The sequence below is a fragment of the Marmota marmota genome, unplaced genomic scaffold (assembly GCF_001458135.2).
Source record: "Marmota marmota marmota unplaced genomic scaffold, marMar, whole genome shotgun sequence".
NCBI classification, from domain to species: domain Eukaryota; kingdom Metazoa; phylum Chordata; class Mammalia; order Rodentia; family Sciuridae; genus Marmota; species Marmota marmota.
In genome coordinates this window covers 14,638,219-14,660,657 of record NW_026000037.1, presented here as the reverse complement: position 1 = coordinate 14,660,657, position 22,439 = coordinate 14,638,219, and the positions used below count along the sequence as shown (strand labels likewise).

Sequence of the window (22,439 nt, the reverse complement as noted above, 5' to 3'; positions counted from 1 at the left end):
CCCCCCCCCCCCCCCACTCTCTCGCTCTCTCTTAAAAAAAAAATTAGAGGCAATGCTTATAATCAAACAGCTTCTTTAATGTAGGAAGTAAGATTGTAAAGGCAGTGAATCTTCTGAGGCTGCTGTAATGAAGTACTATAAGATGTATGGGTTAAATAATAGACATTTATCACCTTAACAGTTCTGGAGGCTAGAATTTTGAAATCAGTGTGTTGGCTAATTTGATTCCTTCTAAGGGGTGCAAGTGCAGATTTCTTTGCCTCTCCCCTAGTTTCTAGCTTAATCATCCGTTGGCCTGTAGGTGGTGTTCTCTCTGTACCTCTACATCATTTTCCCTTCACTTTTGTTTGCCACTGTCCAAATTTCCCTTCTTATAAGGAAAGGTATAGTCAGATTGGATTAGGGCTTATCCTGTGTCATCATAACTTGATCATCTGCAAAGACCCTGTTTCCAAAAAGGACATATTTGTAGCTTTTAGGGGTTGGGACTCTTTTTAGGGAGACACAACTCAACCCACAATAGGTGGGGTGAGGGTTATATTCCAAAGAGTTAAAGCCATTGATTAGTACATTAACCTTGCCTTTTAGACAAATGGGGGGTCATCAAAGCTTTTTCTTTGTGCAGAGAAGTAACAGGAGCAAACAGATTTGAAGACTATTGTTACAATATAATAACAGTCAACACTATATACTTTGTGGTAGATGCTGTGCTAAGTATTTTGTACATATTTTATTTTAGACTCTGTGAAATATGAATATTATAATTTCCTTTTTAAATATGAAAAAACTGAGGTTTAGAGATGAACAGAGTGGGTGAAAGGAAGAGGGAGAGATGCTAATCATTTGTTCCATTTAGACATGTTAAGCTTGAAGCGTTGGCTAAATATTCCTGTAGTGATAGTAAGTTGGTAGTTTGGAATTTGGTGGTTCTGAGCCAGGCATGATGGTACATTGCTTGTGTACTTAGATATTTGGGAGTCTGAGGCTGGAGGATAATGAGTTCAAGCCCAGCCTGAGCACAACATAGCCCTGTCTGAAAAAAAAAGATTCTGAGTTTGGGTGATGGGTTAAAATGGAGGATAAATTCTCAGTAGTAATCAGCATAGAGATGCTGTTTGAAATCATAAGAATGGGGCTCTCCTGAGGAGGTAGGCTACAGTAGAATAGAATGGAGTATATAAGATAAATATGTACATTTTAAGAATAATTTTAGAAGAAGCCCACTATATAAATAAATAAATGAAAAAAAAAAAAGGAAAAAGCCCACTATCTATTATTCAAGTTAATAGAAATTACCAGCACTTTAGAATAACTGAGTGTTCCCCTCTCTTATATCCCATCTTTGCCCACAGAGGTGCCATTATCCTGACTTATGTATTATTGTTTTAGTTTTATTTATAGTTATCATATATGAAGATATTCCTAAACAATACTTATTTTGGGGGGAAAAAAAGATGCACCCAGCTGACTTAGGAAAGGGCAGTATTATTTTAAGCTTTCTAGGAGGGGACAGGTGGAATAGTCCAGTAGCAAATTCCCTGAGTTTCATGAGCTCCTCAGATAATCAGTGGCATTATCATGAGTTAGTTCTTGGGGGGCCTAAGGCACATCCTGTTCTGGTGTCCAGCAGTGCTAGAGTATGAACTGGTAGAGCAAAGAGAATGTGGTTCTCAGGCTGGGGATGTATCTCAGTTGGTAGAGTACTTGTCTCCCATGCACAAGGCCCTGGGTTCAATCCCCAGCACCACCAAAAAAAAAAAAAAAAAAAAAAAAAAAAGAAAGAAAAGAATATGGTTCTCTATTTCTTTTTCTCTAAGCTGGGTGGTCTTCTTTCAACACTTTGGAGAAGATCAAAGCAGGCTACATTTTGGGGGTGAAATGAGTATTCTCATCTGATTGAGATAGGAGTCAAGGTGGAGTGAGTAGTACATCGGAGTAAGCCAGGTATGGATAAAACGCTGGGATATGCTTACTTGGGCATTCTGGACTTAGGAATGTCCACGGTTACTTTGACAATGACAACTCATCATGCTGTCTCAGGAGTCACATTGCTACCAGATGGACTGGTTGCGTAGCGGACATCCTGGGATCTCTCTTTATAATCTTCCTGAAGATTCCTGCTGTCTTATGTTGGATCTCCTATATCCTGTACCCAAAATTATCTTCCTTAAAAAAAGTTTATTCTCTCTTTTAATGGGATGTAGTCATCAGTTGCATCTTGAGAAAGGATGGAAGGAAGGTAGATATTTTGAGGTCTGTCGTGTCTAAGAAAATATTTTTGTCTTTCATAAGACAGTTTGGGTGAAGAATTCTAGATTGGAAGTAATTTGCCTTCATAATTTTTAAGAAATCACTTCATTATCATCTTCCTTCTGATATGACTATTGAGAAGTCTGTGTTCTGCTTCTTTGTATGTAACCTGTATTTTTTTTCTAGAATTCTATAGAAACTTCTTTTTGTCCTCAATATTATGATATGTCACAGTAATATGCCTCAGTGTACCTACTTCTCTTAATTTTTTTCTCCTAGATTGTTGGTGAGTTCTATCAAATGGGCAGCTCGTATTCTTTATCTCTAGAATTTTTTCTTGATTTATTTCTTAGATTTCTTCTCAAACCTTTTTTTTGTTCATCTATCTGTCCTTCCTTCCTCCCTACCATTCATCCATTTCCTTTTTCTGTAATACTAGTTACTCAGATTTTGGACCTCCTTGGATCCTCTAATAATTGCTGTCTTGTCTTTACTTTCGGTTGCTTTATCTTTTTATCAATTGCTCCTGGAGAGTGCTTCAATTTTATCTTCCCATCCTCTATCTTTTCCCTCTCCCTAGAGGCTTTCCTTGAATGTCTAGTAAAGTTTGTCTGCTCATGATTAAAAACAGGAGAGTAAAAAGAGGATTGGAAACTGGTTTAGGTGTGGTCTGATACCTGCAAATGTGCCTCTTGTATCTCAAAGATTCTCGTTGTTTTTCCCTGTCCACAAAGTCAGTCTTTGACTCACTGAGATGAAGGAGAGCTGGTCACCTAGCAGTCATGACAGAAGAGGGCTGGGTCTAGGGACCAAAGTGCTTTCCCATCAACTTCTGTGGAATCTTCCTTATTTTATCCCCTACTGTTTCCCTATAACCTTCTGCCTCTCCATTTCCAGGAGCAGTTGGTGTCCTAGTTTATTTTGTTACCAGCCTGTGATTCGGCTTTCCTGGGTTGGCTAAACCTTCTTGTGCTCATCCATGTGCTTTTAGTCCTGTAAGATTTTGTTGCTCTTATCTCTTCTTTTTGTGAGTTTAGGCGAAAAATAAAAAGTCTTATACTACAGTTTTAGTGGGCTTTCATGAGAAAGTGAAATTATATGCACATTTTTAATATATCATCTTAATCCTTAAGCTCGGGTTATTTAAAATGTTTGTCTCTTGAGATTTAAAAAGATTAAAGTTAGCCTTTCCATCTCTTTTTTTTTTCATTCATATTTATAATACACAAACTCATTGTGTGGGACTGTATGAACTCAAGGATTTGTAAGTGAATCCAGAAATTATGAATAAAAAAGTTGATTGTTTTTTAAATTTGCTCTTGTAGGAAAGTGAAAAGGTTTCTGAATACCCAGCAGTGATTGTGGAGCCAGTGCCAAGTGCCAGATTAGAGCAGGGCTATGCAGCCCAGGTTCTGGTTTATGATGATGAGACTTATATGATGCAAGATGTGGCAGAAGAACAAGAAGTTGAGACCGAGAATGTGGAAACAGGTAGACATCTCACAAAATGTTCATTATTTATACTTTTCTTATTTTGTAAGCTTCAAGATTACTATTGATTGCCAAATGAATCTTATTGAAGAACCTCTTTTAGTACTACTTAGTATAGCTTAGAAACCAGTGAAACATCTCTGTTTAGGGGAATTTATGTAGAAATAATAGAGTTCTACATTGTGATTCTTTGAGATAAAATAGTCTCATTGTAGAGTTTGCAGACAAAATTACAGCTCCATAAGCAAAATTGTTTTATTATTTTTTCTGGGAATGAAAATACTGAACTAGTTGTTATTTACTTATAGAAGTCAATAGACTAGTGTATGAGAGTAACTTTTTTAATTAAAAAAATAAATACGATAGTCTCATTCTATAACTGATTAAGAGTCTTTGACTCAATGCTGATGGAGCAGTGTGAATTTTGTTCCTGTTAGGTCAAAAGTATCTTTGTAATGGTCTGTCAGGTTCCTCTTTTTGTCTTCTTACAAATCTTGGTATCCATCTGTGTGGTAAAATAACTATATATATAACTTGAGATTAATGCGTATAATTCTTGGAGAATTATTTTTATTTTTACCATGACCAAATAACAGGGTATTTTCTTAGAAGGATTGTAGTAACTATTACATAATAATAAACATGAAAATTTATTTTAAACCAACTGTTATTGTTGAAAAAGAAACCTTACACTTGATTTACTACCCTAGTGAAATTTTAGAATATTTAGATACGTTTCTGTTAATGTAGCAAACTCTTATGATTAAAAGTATTTGATGTTTTTCTGCTCTGTGAGGCCCAATAGCAATCCCTAGGACTGCTAATTTTTCCTGCTTAAAAGTTATTCTCCCTCTTGTTTTATTTTTTTATGAGCTGACAGTTTGAGATAAAATGGTCTCTACGTTACCTTGCTCTTAAATTACCTTGCTCTTCAGAGCACTGATTATGACTGTTGCTAGCTTGCTGCTGGTGACGTGCTAATCAGATCATTTTATCAAAACAAGGAGCCACACTCTGCATACAACCTTCATGACTATACCTGAGTGGGACCCGATTTACAGAAAAAAAAAAAGATAGGTAGTACAGCTAAAAGAGTATTATATAAAATGATATTTTGGAGTATATATTAAAAAAAATAAAGACTGATTTTGTTAACAAATTGGAAACTTAGAGAGAGAGAGAGAGAGAGAACTACTGTGCCAAATTGGCATAAGTAGATAAATGTTTATATTAAAATCCCAGAGCATAGCTGGGAATGGTGGCGCATGCCTGTAATTCCCGTGGCTTGGGAGGCTGAGGCAGGAAAATATCAAACCCAGCCTCAGTTCAAAGCCAGCCTTAGCAAAAGCAAAGTGCTGAGCAACTCAGTGAGACCCTACCTTTAAATAAAATACAAAATAGGGCTGTGGATGTGGCTCAGTGGTTGAGTGCCCCTGAGTTCAAACTCCAGTACCCCATTTACACATTAAAAAAAAATCTCCGAGCGTTTCAGACAAATGTTTAGTCGCCCCCCCCTCCTCAAAAAAGAGTGGAGTCTGTGCTGTCCAAGCTAGCTTTGAACTCCTGGGCTCAAGTGATCCTCCTGCCTCAGCCTCCCAAGTAACTAGAGCTAAACATTATTCCAGCCACTGGAGAGGCACAAGTATTTTCCACTGTATTTGACTCCAGATGTTATTAACTGTAAGCTGACTGTAAATGTTTAATTGACTTACATTAATTCAGGTTAAAAACGCTTTTTAATAGAAAATGAATGTAAACCACTTAAGGGATTTAATTTTGTTAGTCTTCTTGAAATGAGGGTGATGATGTCATTTATAGGGTAGAGGGAGTGATTATGATATTTAAAAGGAAGATATGGGAAATCTGGGTCAGAGAACAGTTTTGTGATTTTTTTAAGAAGTAGTTGTTTAATAATACTTCATAATTTTTTTTAGATTTATTTTTCTTTTATGCTAGAAAGGATGAAAGTACTTCAGAAGTTCATCTTATACATTTAATTCCATTCTGGCTCATGAATTTTAATGTAACTTTGTGAAGATTATTAATAGTCATAGATTGGTTTTTAAATCAGCAAATCTGGGCTTAATTTTGTTTCTATTAAAGAGTCACATTTTTAAATGAATTAAAATCTGAATAAATTTTCATTCTTCTGATATCCAGATCATACATGGATGGGTAAATGTTGTTATGACTTACTCTAATGTATGTTGGCCATTTATACTTTTTTAGTTGTTTTTTACAGGGCTGAGTATGTTGGCCATTTAGATAATGAATTGGGATCAAGTTAATTTCTCATGACAATAAAAGTTTTATAACTTAAATTCCAAATATGTGTAAGTTTTAGAGAAGAAACTGGGAAGAAAAGGAAAGGAATTATTTATAAGATGGCAGTTCTTATTTGATGAATTGGGGTAATTGAGATCTGACCTCTAAGAAACACTTCCTGAAATCCTTCTACTATAATTTAGGTTATACAAAGTGTTCACAGTTATATTTATAAACCCGATGTTACAGTTCACTACATGTTCACATTGAAGTTTTTCTTTTATTCCTGTATACACATACATGTATGTTCATACCATAAACAGTGTTCTCATTGTTATTCAGGTAGGGGTACTAAAATTATATAATGACTGGCATCTAACCATCTTCATTATTTTGTGTATAAAAGTGTTTCACATTTTGTTAATGGTAATTATGGGCTTTTTTGCTGCTGCCACCCCTGACCCCCACCTTATTATTATTATTTTTTTGGTTGGTGGGGGCAGAGCTGAGGATTGACCCAGGGCCATGTGCATGCTGGGCAAAATTTCACCACTGAGCTATATCACCATTTTTTTTCTTCTCATAGATTAAAAGTTTATTTTTTCCCTCAAATCACTTATGTGTAATACTGATGATCTCTTAAACTTTATAGGAAAAAACAAATAATTTGAAATTTAAAAAATAGGTATATTCATCTAAACCTTTAAGAAATTATTTGTCATGACAGATTTAGATTAGTAATCATCAGAGCCTTTGAGGAATGATTGTGAAATATGAAGGGGGATCTTGACTCTGACAGCCCTGAAATAACTTCGCCAGAGACTGTAGACTCTACTGGTTCAGGGCCTGTTTGTAGATGAATGTGATGAGTGTTGGGAGGAGAGGAGTTTCTTGGATTCTCTACAGAGAGTTGAAAATGCAGGTTTTCATGTTCACATTATTAAAAATTACATAAATATAGATATAAGTTTAATTGAATCTCAAGAGTTAGTAATTAAGCATATAAGGAAGTAGAAAGACTTGCAAGGTTTGGAGTAGAAAGTACTATGGAATTAGTGTCTGAGTGGCTATAGGCTGAATGGTAGGGGAAACTATGAGGTAGGAAAAGTAGCTATTGTCAGATGAGTTGAGAAATAGTAAAACAAGGTAGTAGTAATAGGAACAGGAGAGGCTTATATAAACAGTATGACTGTGAAGATTTAACAGTACTTGACATAACAGGTAAAGGAGGGGCCATAGTCAGCAACAGTATTTCTCTATTCTTTGACCAGAAGTGATAGCAATGTTATGTAGGGATTTGAGGAGTACAAAACTGTTTGGGAAGCAAGTAAGTTTGGTAATAGTCATTTTGATTGTGAGTTGAAACAGAACATATAAGAAGGAATATTTAGATAATTAAAGATATATAAAGTGTGTAGTCAGGGTCCCATGACAAAAGAGCTGCCATGTTCAAGTTAATATAATTTATGGACTATTTTAATAAAGGACTAGTTAAGAACATATGGGTAAGCTTAGGGTGATCAGAAGAGAGACAGCATTCCTCCATAGCTAGAAGGAGCAGCTGTTTCTGTCCTTTGGCTCAAGGGTTCAGGGGATGGAGGAACTGACTACTAGAATCAGAAGTAGCAGCTCTGGAGAAAACTCAACTTGGGAGATTCTGAAACCTTCATCAAAGGACACAGCTAGTTGGAGGGCAGTACCACACAAAGGGAACCTGGGATTAAGTGCCCTGATTTTCATTCTCCTCCTTATCTGTAACCCCTGGCCAGAGCACTCCATTAACCAAAGCATTTCTGAAGCCACATGAGCCTTGTACATGAAGTCAATCTCCTGGGATAGAGAAATGTGGATAGTAGACCAGGAGGGACAAATGGAAGCTGACTAATACAACTGAAACTTAACAAAGTGAGGTCCAGGAGAGACTGATTTGGGCTTATCATTTGAAGCTGTGGGAAATAAATGAGATCTCCAAGAGAAGAGGTACTGAAGAGAGTTACCTATGGGAAGATACTTAGATTCTGTATTTGTCTCTGTGATAGAGAAAAAGAGGACAGAAAATTAATTAATAATCTTAGGGATGCTTCCCCCCACCTTAGGTACCAGGGATGGAACCCAGGGCCTCATACATGCTGGGTAAGCACTCTACCACTGAGCCACATCCCCAGCCCACGGGAATGCTTACATTTTGGAGAACAGGAAGAAGAGTCAAAGAGTAATCAAATATAGAAAATCTTGGGTAACTCTTTCTGAGTTTGGTTCCCCCCCAACCCATCCTCCCACCTTTTAAGTAACTTTCTTCAGTAGAAAAGGGAAGAATATTATTGATTCTGGTTAGATAGTTCCAGGTTTAGATTTCTGCTTTGTCACTTAATTGGCAGCTTTTAAACTTTTCAGTGTTTCTCTGTCATAAAATATAGGAATTTGAGGTTGTGAGGATTCCATAAAATAAATACTTGAAACACAATGCTTGTGAGTAAAAGTTCCCTTGCCTTGATTCCTGCCTTTCTGTGTGCCTTAAACACAGAACATTGTTTAACTTTGTTTACATCTCTGTAGTCTTTCCCCCTTTCCTCTTACTTCCACGTTTTAAAAAGACAAACACTTTATGCCTTTCCTCTATACTTTTTCCTTATCATTCATCCCTTAAGTTATTGTGCTCTGGCATCTACACTTATTTTCCTTAAGCGCTTTGTTTACCAATTTTCAAAGGCCACTCCTTTGCCAAATTCAGTGGTTTAAGGAAACATCCAGAAGTAGATGCTTCATCATAATCTGGCCTTCTTATCTGTAGAAACACTGTAGCCTCCTGGCTCTTTTCCTTACTGCCTCTGGCATGGACTGTGCTATTTATTTATGCTTTAGTTTCCTTTATTCATAACATGCTCTGGTATCATCTTGATCTGCTCAGCTGTGTGAAACTTTCCACAACTATTGTGGCCTACATTAAACATTCTCTTTTCTGATTGTTATCCATCTGGATTTAGGTACTTATATTTTTCTTGCATATACTCTTGTTTTCCCTGTGAGTGTATAAGCACCATGAAAATGAAGGTCATATATTTTTTTCTATTTGAATATAGTGTTGAACATTGAACATATAATAGCTAGTTAGGCAATACTGAAAAATTGAATCCCTCCCAAATTTGATACTAGGGATTAAACCCAGGGATGCTCAACCACTGAGCCACATCTCCAGCCCTTTTTAATTTTTATTTTGAGACAGTGTCTCTCTAAATTGCAGAGCTTGCAATCCTCCTTCCTCAGCCTGAGCTACTGGGATTACAGGCGTGTGCCACCATGCCTGACCTGTAAAATCTTAAACATATTTTCTTTTTGTAAATATGCTAAATATCGAGTGCCCTAAGTTATTTAAAATGTTAAAGCGTAGTCTTAACAAAAGTCTTAACAAAAGATGGCTATACCAATATAGCCATCTAATGTATTATGTCAAAGCCATAATGTTGCTTTTGTCTCATAATGTTGTATTTAGATGAGCTCTTGTCTCATAATCGTATTTGGTTTTAATCATTCTTGGTTATACTAAGTTTGATTTTTCTTCTTATCATAAAAGCAATATATGCTCAGTGGAAAAACTGGAGAGTATTACAAACTGAAAATCATCGCCCATGATCTTACCAATAAGGAGATGATGACTTTTTTGTTTCCAAATGACTTTAATCTGGTACGGTCGTGTTTGAGGTTTTTTTTTTTTTTGTGTGTGTGTGTGTGTGTGGTTGGTTGTTGATATAAGGTCTTGCTGTTTGCCCAGACTGACCCTAATTCTGGCCTCAAGTGATCCTCCTGTCCTCAGCTTCCTGAGTAGTAGAGATTATAGAGCAGACCATAGATCACCATGCCCAGCTGATCACTGCATATTTTTAATATTTTTAACATTTCTTTCTATTCTTCTTGTAAATGTATATTTTGAACATAATTACTCTGTATTATATAATACAAGTAGACTTACTCTCTTTACTAATAAACCTTGGCAGCAAAGTAGTTCTTAACTTCTTGCTTCTCTCTTCTGATCTATAGAGATAGGACTTTGCTTTTTTTCCTCCCGTTTTTTATTAGTGCATTATAATTATACATAATAATTATATTAATTATTACATGTTTGTGCATGCACACAGTAAAACAATATGATGTGGTCTGTATTATGGCCCTTTCCCCTCTTCCTCCCCTCTTTTCTCTCCATGGTTCCCTTCTTCCACTCTATTATCTCCTAGGACTTTTTTTTTGCACAGCTGGAGATTGAACCCAGGGTCTCACACATGCTAAGCAAGTGCTCCTAAGTTGTTCTTATAGTTAATGATCAAGAAAGCTTAAAAACAAAAAATAAAACAATAACAAAAAACTTCTTTTAATAATAAGGAAAAATTGTATTTAAAGATTAGTTGAAAAGACAGATGAATAAGAATTTTAACATAATTCAATAAAAAAATCAATGCTTATTTTTTTTAACAAATGAAAGTTTTGGTTTTTAAAATGTGGTTTTAAAAAATAAAAAGATTTATCAATTGAATATTAAGAAGCCCAATTTCTTTCTTAAAGAATCTCAGGAATCCTAGTTTGACTTAATGATAAGCTGTGAGTGATAACATTTATATTTGTTATACCATCAGAAATCCTCCCTGTGGCACAAAAGGACGCTTTTAATTAGAAAATATTGTTGCCACAGGGAGGTAGAAGATCGACATGAAAAACTGGGGATCTGAAAAGGAGCCCCTACCCTAGGATTACCTGAAGGTGAAACAGATTGAGCCAGAAGGAAGACAATGCTGGTAGGTTGGTTTTAATTTTTTCAGAATGTTTACAGTTTAACATTTAATTAAAATTTCTTCATCTACCTATAGTACTTTTTTGTTTAAAGGGCAACAATAATACCTCCTTAAGGAGGGAAATATAATAAAATAGTGTTTTCCTTCATGAACGGTTTGCTATTTGAGTCACCCCTCACCTTGCTCCTAATAATTGCTTCTTTTCTAGATAAAGGTGTAGGGCAACTTCATACATCTCTTTCTTTGGAAGCTGCTATTGACTAAACATCTTCAAGTCTTTCTTTTTTCCTTTTTGCTTTTGTTATTTTCTCTTCTCATCTAGATAGTTTCTAAATTTTTTTTTAATGTTTTCTTCCAGTTATCTATTTTCTTTTTTTTAACTTTTTTTTTTTTTTGGTTGATGAACCTTTATTTTATTTATTTATGTGCGGTGCTGAGAATTTAACCCAGTGCCTCACACATACTAGGCAAGTGAACTACTGCTGAGCCCCAGGTCCAGCCCTAGGTACCTATTTTCTTGATTTAGCCACAGATTTTCTTTTATTTTAAAATTTTATCTATCTATCTATCTATTTATTTATTAAAGTGGTGCAGAGGATTGAACCCAGTGCCTCACACATGCCAGGGCAAGTGCTCTACCACTGAGCTACAATGTACCCCAAGCCTAGCCATAGATGAAATGGCAAAATGTGAAACGTAAGTGTATTGAGTTTTCATTCTAGAATTGTTTGAATTATACTTGTACTGTGATTTCAGTTAGAAAGCAATATTGGAAAAAGTTTTTTAATATTTTAATAACCGAATTTCATTTAGTCTAAGATGCCAACAATGGTAAGAAACGTTATTTTTGTATCACTAAAAGAGAAAGAAACTGCCAATTATACATTCTAAGAGACCATCAATTATAAGATACATCCTGGTTTCAGACATGGTAAAATTTTAAAAAAATGTGCATCTTAGAATTAATGAAATAGGATATCATGGAATTATGAGTTTTCTCCCAAACTCTCATTTACTTGGAATTAGACATCAAAACATCTGGCTTCTGAAAATGGGTATGAGTTGCTGTATGGAAATCCTAATGTGTGCTGAGAAAGCTCTCTGAATTCTTTATTGTCTTTTTTAAAAATATTTTTTAGATGTTGATGTATTTATTATATTAATTTATTTATATGTGGTGCTTAGAATTAAACCCAGTGTCTTACACATGAGGCAAGCACTCTACCACTGAACCACAACTCCAGCCCCTATTGTCTTTTTTTTTTAATATATTTTTTTTAGTTGTCGAGGGACTTTGATTTTTTTTTTTTATTTATCTATATGAGATACTGAGAATTGAACCCAGTGCCTCACACATGCTAGGCAAGTGCTCTTCCACTAAGCTACAACTCCAGTTCCCCTTTATTGTCTTCTAAGAGAGAATATTTAAAATAAATAATTTAACTACATTGTTTAAAAGCATACAAACTAACAATAAGGTATTAGATTGTGGAGAGAGAGATTTTTTTTTTTTTCCTCTACTGGGGATTGAACCCAGTGGTATTCTACCACTGAGCTTACACATCCCTAGGTTTCCCTTCCCTTTTAATTTTGAGACAGTCTTGCTAAATTGCCCAGGCTGGACTCATACTTGTGATCTTCTGCCTTAGTCTCCTGACTCACTGGGATTACAGATGTGTGCCACTACTACCAGCTGAGATAGAAGAGTAAAAAGAACTTCAATATGACATATTTACTTCAATAAATAGAGTTTCATTCAGGTTGAGTGTCACTTTTCAATGGGATTCTGTGGTCTAAAAAGAAAATTAAATAAAGAGTCATAGTAGGTACCATGAGCAAAATTACATATGAAAGAGCTGTGCTTTGAGCCTGTACAATTAAATGTAAATAAAAATGCTTTATAAGCCAGGTACGATGGTGGTGCACACTTGTAATCCCAGCGGCTCGGGAGGCTGAGGTAGAAGAATCTTGAGTTCAAAGCCAGCCTCAGCAAAAGCAAGATGCTGAGTAATTCAGTGAGACCCTGTCTCTAAATAAAATACAAAATAGGGCTGGAGATGTGGCTCAGTGGTCAAGTGCCCCTGAGTACCTGGGTACCCTCCCCCCTAAAAAAAGACAACAAGGGCTTTATGATGGAATCTTTTTTTAAAAAAAGTAATATACAATATACAATATTTAAAACAGGAAAAGAGCTGTGAAAGACTCAATGCCCATGTACCTACTCCCAAAATTAATTAAACATTGGAGGAGTATTAGTTTGAATTCCTTTTGTGTAACCTGATCTAATATATTCCTCTTTACTTTTTCCTTAAGATACCTACTATCCTGTTTTGATATTAATAGAAATATGAAAATCCCAGATAAGTGAGCTTTAACATTGCTAAAAAAGAAGTTACCTTTCAGTTCAACAAGTTTTGGAAGGGGGTAGCATATTAGGTACCAGTTTATACTTTTATAAGGATTTAGATAGGTAGTGATTTACATCCAAATCTCTGAAGCAAGGCAGTTGTTCCAAGATAGAGAGGGAGTTGATTTAAAGCATGAACTAGACTGCCACTCAGTAGGGATATGAGAAAGAATTCAGGTGTAAGTTACATATATAAACCATATTTCTTTTTATGACCTGTGTCAATTTTGAGATCCTATTTATAAATAACGTCATACTATGGCAGCATGAATTAGCTTATGACATGGGTATCAGGTCACTTTCTTAATTAGAAGGATGTTTCATGAAATTGAAGATCTGGCTTTTTTGGTACCCAGATTTAATCTTAAGTTAGCTGTATTTCATGGTATATACAAACATTTCATCTTTGGATAGCTTTCTCTGGTTACAACACGAATCAGGCAAGAACATATGGCACAACTATTGTGTTGTTTTGGGGAAGGATTGGGACCTCAAAACGTGCTCTACTGATGGTCAGTGGCTTCATCCTATTTTGATACCTGAAGAGTCTTAGTTTTAGTATTGAGATTGGGTAGCTTTTTCTTCTGTTATGCTAGTGGCACAGGCATTACTTAGCTTTGACTATAAATTCTTCAAACTTTAAATATTTTCTTTGAGTTGATATAGCTAGTACATGCTCACATCAAAGATAGCAATGTTTTCCAAGATGATTTACATATATCATTAACTGTTAGACAAAAATGGAATCTTTGGGCTAAGCATGGTGGCACATGCCTGTACTCCCAACTACTAGGAAGGCAAAGGCACAAGGATCGCAATTTAGCAAGGCTCTAGGCAACTTAGCGACATCCTGTCTCAAAATAGAAAGGAGTGGGGATGTAGCTTAGTAGTTAAGCACTCCTGTATTCAATTTCCAGTACCAAAAAAAAAGGGGGGCGGTGGGGGGGATGTAGCTCAGTGGTAGAGAACTTGCCTAGCAAGCAAGAGGCCCTGGTTTTAATCTTCAGCACCACAAAAAACAAACAAACAAACAACTAGAATTATTGATTCAATAAATTAGAAAATTTGGGGTGAATTAAATAGATTTATTTACAGCAAGACTTTTTAGAGGTTTTCATATGCAAATGTGAATTGTGATTTTTTAAAGAAAAGGTATGTCTTTTTTAGAGAACATTACATCTCTTAAGACTAAGTCTTACAGATTAGTTTTCTGTCCTTAGAGTAATACTGCTTAGTGCCAGTGTACTGCAGGCATAAGTAGACAATAGGGCTGATGATTCTCCTTTATAATAAACTGCACATATTTAGCTGTTTAACTTCTTTTTTAAGTTTGTTACTTCTTAATGCTGCTTTTCTCATTGCCTAGTAGTGTATCCCCCACTGCCTGCCCAGATTTAGATTTTATAAGTTTGTATATGAGAGAGAGTTAAATACTATGTGTTAGGATTATTGGCCAGACCCTAAATGATCTTTTTTTTTTTTTTTTTTTTAAAGAGAGAGAGAGAGAACTTTTCAACATTTATTTTTTAGTTTTCGGTGGACAGAACATCTTTTATTTTTATGTGGTGCTGAGGATCGAATCCAGTGCCCCGTGCATGCCAGGCGAGTGCGTTACCGCTTGAGCCGCATCCCCAGCCCCCTAAATGATCTTACATTAGTGATCAGAATTAAGTTTTGGACCAAGAAACTACTGCCATTAGCTTCCCTTTATTTATTTACTTATTTACGCAGTGCTGGAGAGCAAACCCTCATGTGTGCCTCATGCGTGCTAGGTGAGCATTCTACCACGGAGCCGAGCCCCCTGCTTTCCTTTTCGAAGTTGCTGAAACATCTTGAAAAAAGTAAAGTTGGTTGGTTATCTGTGGGGATGATGCTTCTTTATGATCCTCTCCTTAAGGTCTATGTGGGCTTTTTCAGAGAGAGAACACGATACCTGTGACAGAAGGTTTTTTCCATTAAGTAAAGAAGAGGTGCTATGGTGCTTTTTCCCACCACTGCCATCAGCACTACTGTAACAGTTCTTGGAAAGTGGGCAGGAAGCATGCTTACCCTACTATGGTTGTTAAAGCTTAAGTTTCAGTATGAACGTTTCCATCCCACTCATTTGTGTCTTCTGGCATCTTCCTTAAGCAGCCAGTTTCTCAGTTCTTTGATCTTATTTTCTACCGGCAGACGTTTACCTGTTTGATAAAGCTTAGCCTGTTCTCAGAGCTGGGTGGTTTGTTGCCTTCTGTCTGCCATTCTCAACTTGTCTTGCTATTTTGGGAATCCTTTTTTAGTCAATTTATGTCATTTTTACAAAGATTTTAAAAATATAGAAACAGGAGCGAATTTCAGGGGTAATCTAGTCCAGTTCGTAAAAGGTGCCAGAGCTAGTTAGCAGTGGAACTAGTCCAGAAACCCTGGTCTTCTGATTCCCAGGACAGGTTCTTTCTGTTCTAAAGCACTGCTGAAAGATTCTTTATTCTTTACTTTTCAGTAGGCCTCCATAAAACAAGTATTAATAGTGTTATGAATTTGTTTTCCTACCAGATACTAAAACAGAATCATGTCCCCTTTCTACTTTTTTTTTTTAATATTTATTTTTTAGGTATAGATGGACATAACACAGTGCCTTTATTTTTATGTGGTGCTGAGGATCGAACCTGGGTCCCACCCGTGCTAGGCGAGCACTCTACTGCTGAGCCACAATCCCAGCCCCACTTTCTACTTTTAATATTTATGTCACCTTGAGGAAATCACTTAGTTTTTCTTAGTATGAATTTTTTTATCTCCAAAATGGGATTTAGTTTTTCTTTCACTGTTGTGAAAATTAATAAAAAATATGTTTAGCATGGTGTTGACATTAGAAAAACTTCATCCATTCTTCATGCTGCTGCTAGCATAAGCTTTTGAAAACAATTATCATTTTCCTTCATAAAGCCCTTTTATTAATTATTAAGACATAACTGGAAAAAATGAAATGCCTTAGAAAGGTATGCTGTTGCTGGGCATGTAGAATGTGTGCTTAGCATGTGTGAGACCCTCAGTTTAATTTCCAGTGTGTGTGTGCGTACATGTGCCGTGTGCACGCACACACAAACACACACATATACACACTCAGATCAGAGAAAGACATAAGACTTTGATACACTACCATATTATATTCACCTTTCCTTTTTCAGCTCTTATCACTTCTTTTTTTGTGTGTGATTCACTAACTTCCAAAACTTTCTAAGACTTAGTTTCAAGTAGGATGACTATATTTACTAAAAATATAGCCCCTCCCACTTTTATCTGGTTAGTTTTTCAAAATCTGTGGTCAGATATCTCTAGGAAGAGTTTCTTGATCCTTTCATGATTGATCAGTTTAATTATGGGAGTCTTATGTCTGCCTGTAGTGTTATATTTGGTAGGTGTGTCATATTACCTTTCTAAAATTCAAATTTGAATTTAGATTACCTAAATGTTTCTGATGAGATTAAGGAACTTAGGAGAATTCTGTTTATCTGCTGAGAGATGCTTTTATTTAATTCCTCTATAATGTGAAAAATTCCCAATTGAATGGTAAGATGTCTCTGTCACTTTTAATTATGGTTTTCAACTATTGATTATTATTACTTTTAATGCTGTTTTTTGATTTTTAAAAAAACATTTTTTTAAGTTGTCGATGGACACAATACCTTTATTTTATGTGTTTGTTTGTATATGGTGCTGGGGATTGAGCCCAGTGCCTCATGCATGCCAGGTAAGCGCTCTGCCACTGAGCTACAACCCCGGCCCCTTGTTTTTTGATTTTAATGGAACTTTTTAAACCCAAATGGGTTCAGAGGGGACAGCAGGAGGTGGGGTGAGTATGAACATCTTTCTGCCAAAAGGCTTCTTCAGATACTTAATCTTTTACCTGTTAATATTTGAGGTTTTTTTCAGTCTTTTTGTATCATGAGCCTCTTTGGCCATAGGGCAAAGCCTATGAACCTTCTTTCAGAATAACATTTTAAAATATAAAGTAAAAGTACCTAGCAGTATAAGGGAGTCAAATAATGGACAATTATCAAACTATTTTAAATTGTGATATCAGTGAATGTGCTGCTTATTCCCTTAAGTACAGCGGCCCAATGGCAGATCTTATATGCTGCTGTAGTTTCAGGTAGGATGACCATAACTATTTTGAGATATCTCTAACAAATGTAATAGAGTGTGAAAATATCTGTGGTTTTTATTGATCATAAGGTTGTAGGTATGTTCAAACTACTGTGGTTTGTACTTTTATTTAAAATTTAAGTACTAGCTGAATATGATGGTGTCTGCCTGTCATCCTAGCAACTTGGGAAGGCAGCAGCAGGAGTATTGCAAGTTTGAGGCCAGCCTCAGCAACTTAACGAGGCCCTAAGCAACTTAGTGAGACCTTGTCTCAAAATTAAAAAAGGGCTGGGGTTGTGGTTCAATACTTGGTACAGAGGGGACAAAAAAAAAAAGAAAGAAAGAAAGAAAGAAACTGTTGAAATTAAAGTGCTAAATTTCATTAGAAGCTGAAAGCTTGTTTTCTGATCTCATCCATTTGTTATTTTAATTGTCATCTACTTTTTCATCATTCTTTCTTGCTGTGTTCTGCCCTGCTTCTGTTCTCCTTTTTCTAATAATCCATAGTAGAGATCTGACATCTATATTAAATGTATCACATACTAAGTACAGTTTTATGATACCTGCTGGTTTTTAAGGGGGTAAAAAAGCTTTTTAAATGTAATGGTAGTTTTCTATGTCTTTTAATTGATAGACTTCATATAATTTCTTTGACCATTTGAATATTTAGTATTTCTTTAAAGGTCCATTCAATATTTTGTGACTTCTTTGTTGGTTTGAAATTTCATTTATCTTCATAGCATAAATTTCTGTGGCCAGTGGTTTTCTAACTTGAGCTCACATTAGACTTATTTGAAGGACTTGTGTAAAGATTGCTGGTCCATAATAGCTGTTATTCATTCATTCTTTCATTTGTTCATTCATTCATTCATTTATTTATTTTGAGATGAGGTCTGAGTGTGTTGCCCAGGCTGGTCTTGAACTTTGGGTTCAAGCCATTTCCTCAGCCTTCCTAGTAGCTGGGACTATAAGTTCATGGCACTGTCCCCCGGCTTGACCAGGATTTCCGATTCAGAGGGTCTGTAGTGGGACTTGAAAATCTGCATTTCTAACAAGTCCCCAGATGATACTTGATGCTATTGGCTTAAGGATCTGTCTTTGGAAATTATTACCCTAGGCTGTTGGGAATGGCATCACCAAAAGAGCTTCTGACACTGTGAAAACCCAGTTACCACTGCAGGTACTTGCTGTATTCTGATAGCCACTAAAGCTTTTTTTTTTTTTTTTAAATACTTTTTTTTTGTTGTTGATGGACTTTGTTTTATTCATTTATTTATATGCGGTTCTGAGAATTGAACCCAGTGCCTCACACATGTGAAGTAAGTGCTCTACCACTGAGCCACAACCCCAGCCCTAAAGCTTATTATTGAGGGGTAAAAAGACAGTAAAGTTCTTTCAGGTATATGAGAGGATAAAATACATTACTACTTTCAATTAATTCATTGATAAATGTTCATTGAATACCTACTGTGTGTCAGGTACTATTTTAGGCATGAGGCTATAGTGGTAGACAAGAAAGAGTCTCTGTATTTATACTTAGAATCTAGTGAAGAAAAAATTTGTAAGTTCATCATACTATTTAAAATTGCTTTTTCATAAATCAGATTACATAACTCCTGAAAATTTTCTTTGGAGTTAATATTTGGAATTAAGCAATATGGTTAAACTCATGCGTCCACTGCTAGAATAACTTCTCCACTGTCCCCTTCCATATAATATCTATTAGGTAAAGTTGAGATATTTACAGACTTAACATTATTGCTTCTGTGGTAGTCACATTTAAATTTTATCAGGAGGACATAGCTGACAGCCTTTGAGTTTAGGGGCGGAGGAGCAAGTCAAATGGAATTTAAGCATTCCTAAATCTTACAATTTTTCTCCACAATTTTCTATTGGTGTATTATAGTTGAACATAATGGTGGGATTTGTTGTCACATATTTCTACATGCACACACTATAACAATAGAAATTAGCCAGTATCACTCCCCAGCTCTTCCCCCCTGTCTTCCCATTTCTCACCCCTTGGTCCCTTTCCACTACTGATCTCCCTTTGATTTTTAAGAGATCCATTTCCACCTTTCTTTTTCTTTTTCTTCTCTAACTTCTACATAAGAGAGCAAATAGGATCCTTGACCTTCTGAGTTTACTTATTTTGCTTAACATAATGGTTTCTAGTTCCGTCAATTTTCCTGCAAGTGCCATAATTTCATTTTACTTTATAGATAAGTAAAACTCTGTTGTGTATATATACCACATTTTCTTTATCCATATATCCACTGATGGACACCTAGGCTGGTTCCATAGTTGGAGATCGTAAATTGTGCTGCTAGGTATGCATGTCTCACTGTGGTAGGATGACTTTAATTTTTCAGAATAAATACCAAGGAATGGCATAGGTGGGTTATATGGTGGTTCCATGTGTATCTTTAGAGGGGCCTCCATACTGATTTTCATAGTGGTTATACTAATTTACAGTCCCACTATAGTGTTAAACTGTTCCTTTTTCTCTATATTCCCTCCAGCATTTATTATTTGCATTTTTGATGACTACCATTCTAACTGGTGTGAGATGAAATCTCAGTATAGTTTTGATTTGCATTTCCCTAATTGCTAATGTTGTTGAACTTTTTTAAATGTATTTGTTGGCCATTTGTATTTCTTCTTCTGATAAGCATCTGTGTAATTCATTTGCCCATTTGTTAATTGAGTTATTTGATTTTTTGATGTAAATTTTTAAGTTCTTTATAGATATTGGATATTAATTCTCTTTCAGAAGAGTAGCTAGCAGAGATTTTCTCCCATCTGTGGGCTCTCTCTTCACATTCCTAATTGTTTGCTGTGCTGGGCAGAAGCTTTATTAATTTGATACTGTCCCATTTATTAACTCTTGGCACTATCCAGAACGTTAGGACTTCTATTGAGAAAGTCATTGCCTGTGCTAAAAGCTGGAGTGTTGATCTTAATTTCTTTTAGGAATTGCATAGTTTCTTATCTAATTCTGAGGTCTTTGATCCATTTTGAGTTGACTTTTGTGCAGGGTGAGAGATAACAACCTACATGTGGATAACCAGTTGTCCCAACACCATTTGTCTAAAAGGCTGTCTTTCCTCCAGTGTATGTTTTGTCATCTTTGTCAAGGATACCAAGACGATTGTAGATGTGTGTGTGAATTTTTCTCTGTGTCTTTTATTCTGTGCTATTGGTTTATAAATTTGTTTTTATGCCAAACTATGCATTTTTTTGTCACTATAGCTCTGTAGTGCAATTTGAAGTCAGGTGTGATGCCTCCAGCATCGCTTCTTTTGGCTTAAAATTGCTTTGGCTATTCTGGACCTTTTATTCTTTCAAATGAAATTTAGGACTTCTTTTTCAAATCTTATAATTTTATAATTTTTTTGGGGGGTGGGTACTGGGGATTGAAGTCAGGGGCACTTGACCACTGAGCCCTGTTTTGTATTTTATTTAGAGATAGGGTCTCACTGAGTTGCTTAGAGCCTTGCTTTTGCTGAGTCTGGCTTTGAACTCACAATCCTCCTGTCTCAGCCTCCCAATCCGCTGGAATTACAGGCGTATGCTACCTTGCCCAGCTCAAAGTTTTTAACACAAGGAAATAATACCATCAAAAATTGGAGTGGGCTGGATGTGGTGGTGCACAACTGTAATTCCATTGACTTGGGAGGCTGAGGCAGGAGGATTGCAAGTTCAAGGCCAGTCTCAGCAATTTAAGGAGACCTTGTCTCAAAGTAAATATGAAAAGGACTGAGGATATACTCAGTGGTAAAGTGCCCCTGGGTTTAATTCCCTGTACTAAAACACATACACACACAAAAACAAACAAACACAAAAAGACCCCCACCAACTTAGAGTGATCCTCCCACCCCATTCATGGAAAAACCAGGGTACAGCACTAAGAACTTAACCTGTTTGCAATGATACTTATGAAGTGGAAGTGGGATTAGGAGGTGAAGTAGGACTAACTTTGACTTTTTTTATAATTTACATGTCTAATCCCTGTCCCCCTTACTCATTGAGTGTAGTAAGAGAAGACAGTATATAGTCAGGGCTGGGAATGTAGCCTAGTAGAAGTANAAACCCCCACCAATATCCTAACATGTAAGGTTTTTTTTTTTTTTTTTTTTTTTTGTATTGCCAGGAATAGTCCTGAAGGCTGTACATATTAACACATTTCACACTCTCTACAACTTAAGGCCAGATAATGTTTCCAAGGCTAAACAGCTATTTCAGGTGTAGAAGCAGGGGTTTAAACTCAGGCGCCTAGTAGGACTTCAGAGCCCAGGCCCAAGCATTGTACACTAATGAATTATATCCTGACCCTCCCTCCCTCTACTGCTGTCTCTACCCATGAATCCAGACTTTTAACTTCCATTGGACTTTCCCGTATACCATTTTCATTCCAGAAAAAATTTCATTTTTTAGTTTCTAACTCCTGGTTATCCTTAGTTTGAATGTCAGCTTCTGAATGGGGTTGGGGGCAGGCCTTAACTGATAACTATCACTTTTATCATAGCCCCATTTTTTTGTTTTTTTGGTTAGCACCTGCCACAACTTGTAATATATTAGATACCCACATATAGTAGTAAATACACTTCAAAAAGTTCAGTTCTTATAAAAACTGGCATTATTGTGAATTTAATGAAATGATCTGAGTCATTCTGCGCAGAGAAGGAGGTCTCCTCTGTGTATTGGGGGTGGAATGGGGGTAGTAGGTTTCAGGATTCAGACTAAGTTCTCTCAGGTCTGTCCAAGTCTGACTGTGGTTTGGTGCCACCTGGTGGTAGTTATGTCCTTATGTGACTGCTGTTTGAAGATGGTGTAGAAAATGGGAGCCAATTACAGTTGTCCCTTATTATCTGTAGTGGTTTGGTTTTAGTATCTACTCTCCACCCCCCCATACCAGTTCTTAGATCCTGAAGCCCCTTATATAAAATGACATAATATTTACATATAATCTATGCACATCCTACTGTGTACTTTAAATTATCTCTGGATTACTTATAATACCTAATACAACATAAGTGCTCTATAAATAGGTTATCTTTTTTTAATGTTTATTTTAATTATAGGTGAACATAATAAACTTTATTTTATTTTTATGTGGTGCT

General features: G+C 36.0%; 1 protein-coding gene across 9 annotated transcripts in view; it reads left to right on the top strand.

Moving 5' to 3' along the window:
* Positions 1 to 22,439, top strand: part of Elf2 (E74 like ETS transcription factor 2) — a 67,818-nt gene that overhangs the window by 11,633 nt on the left and 33,746 nt on the right. For 4 of the 9 annotated variants that reach the window (XM_048812071.1, XM_015479044.2, XM_048812070.1 and 1 more), the window contains exon 3: positions 3,576 to 3,741. The exons of 2 other annotated variants lie outside the window; for them this stretch is intronic. In XM_048812071.1, the coding sequence (XP_048668028.1) occupies positions 3,576 to 3,741 (166 nt within the window). Of the gene's footprint in view, positions 1 to 3,575; positions 3,742 to 10,675; positions 10,791 to 22,439 lie in introns of those variants that run through there. 3 more of the 9 variants (XM_015479047.2, XM_048812074.1, XM_048812076.1) reach the window with 3 other exon arrangements.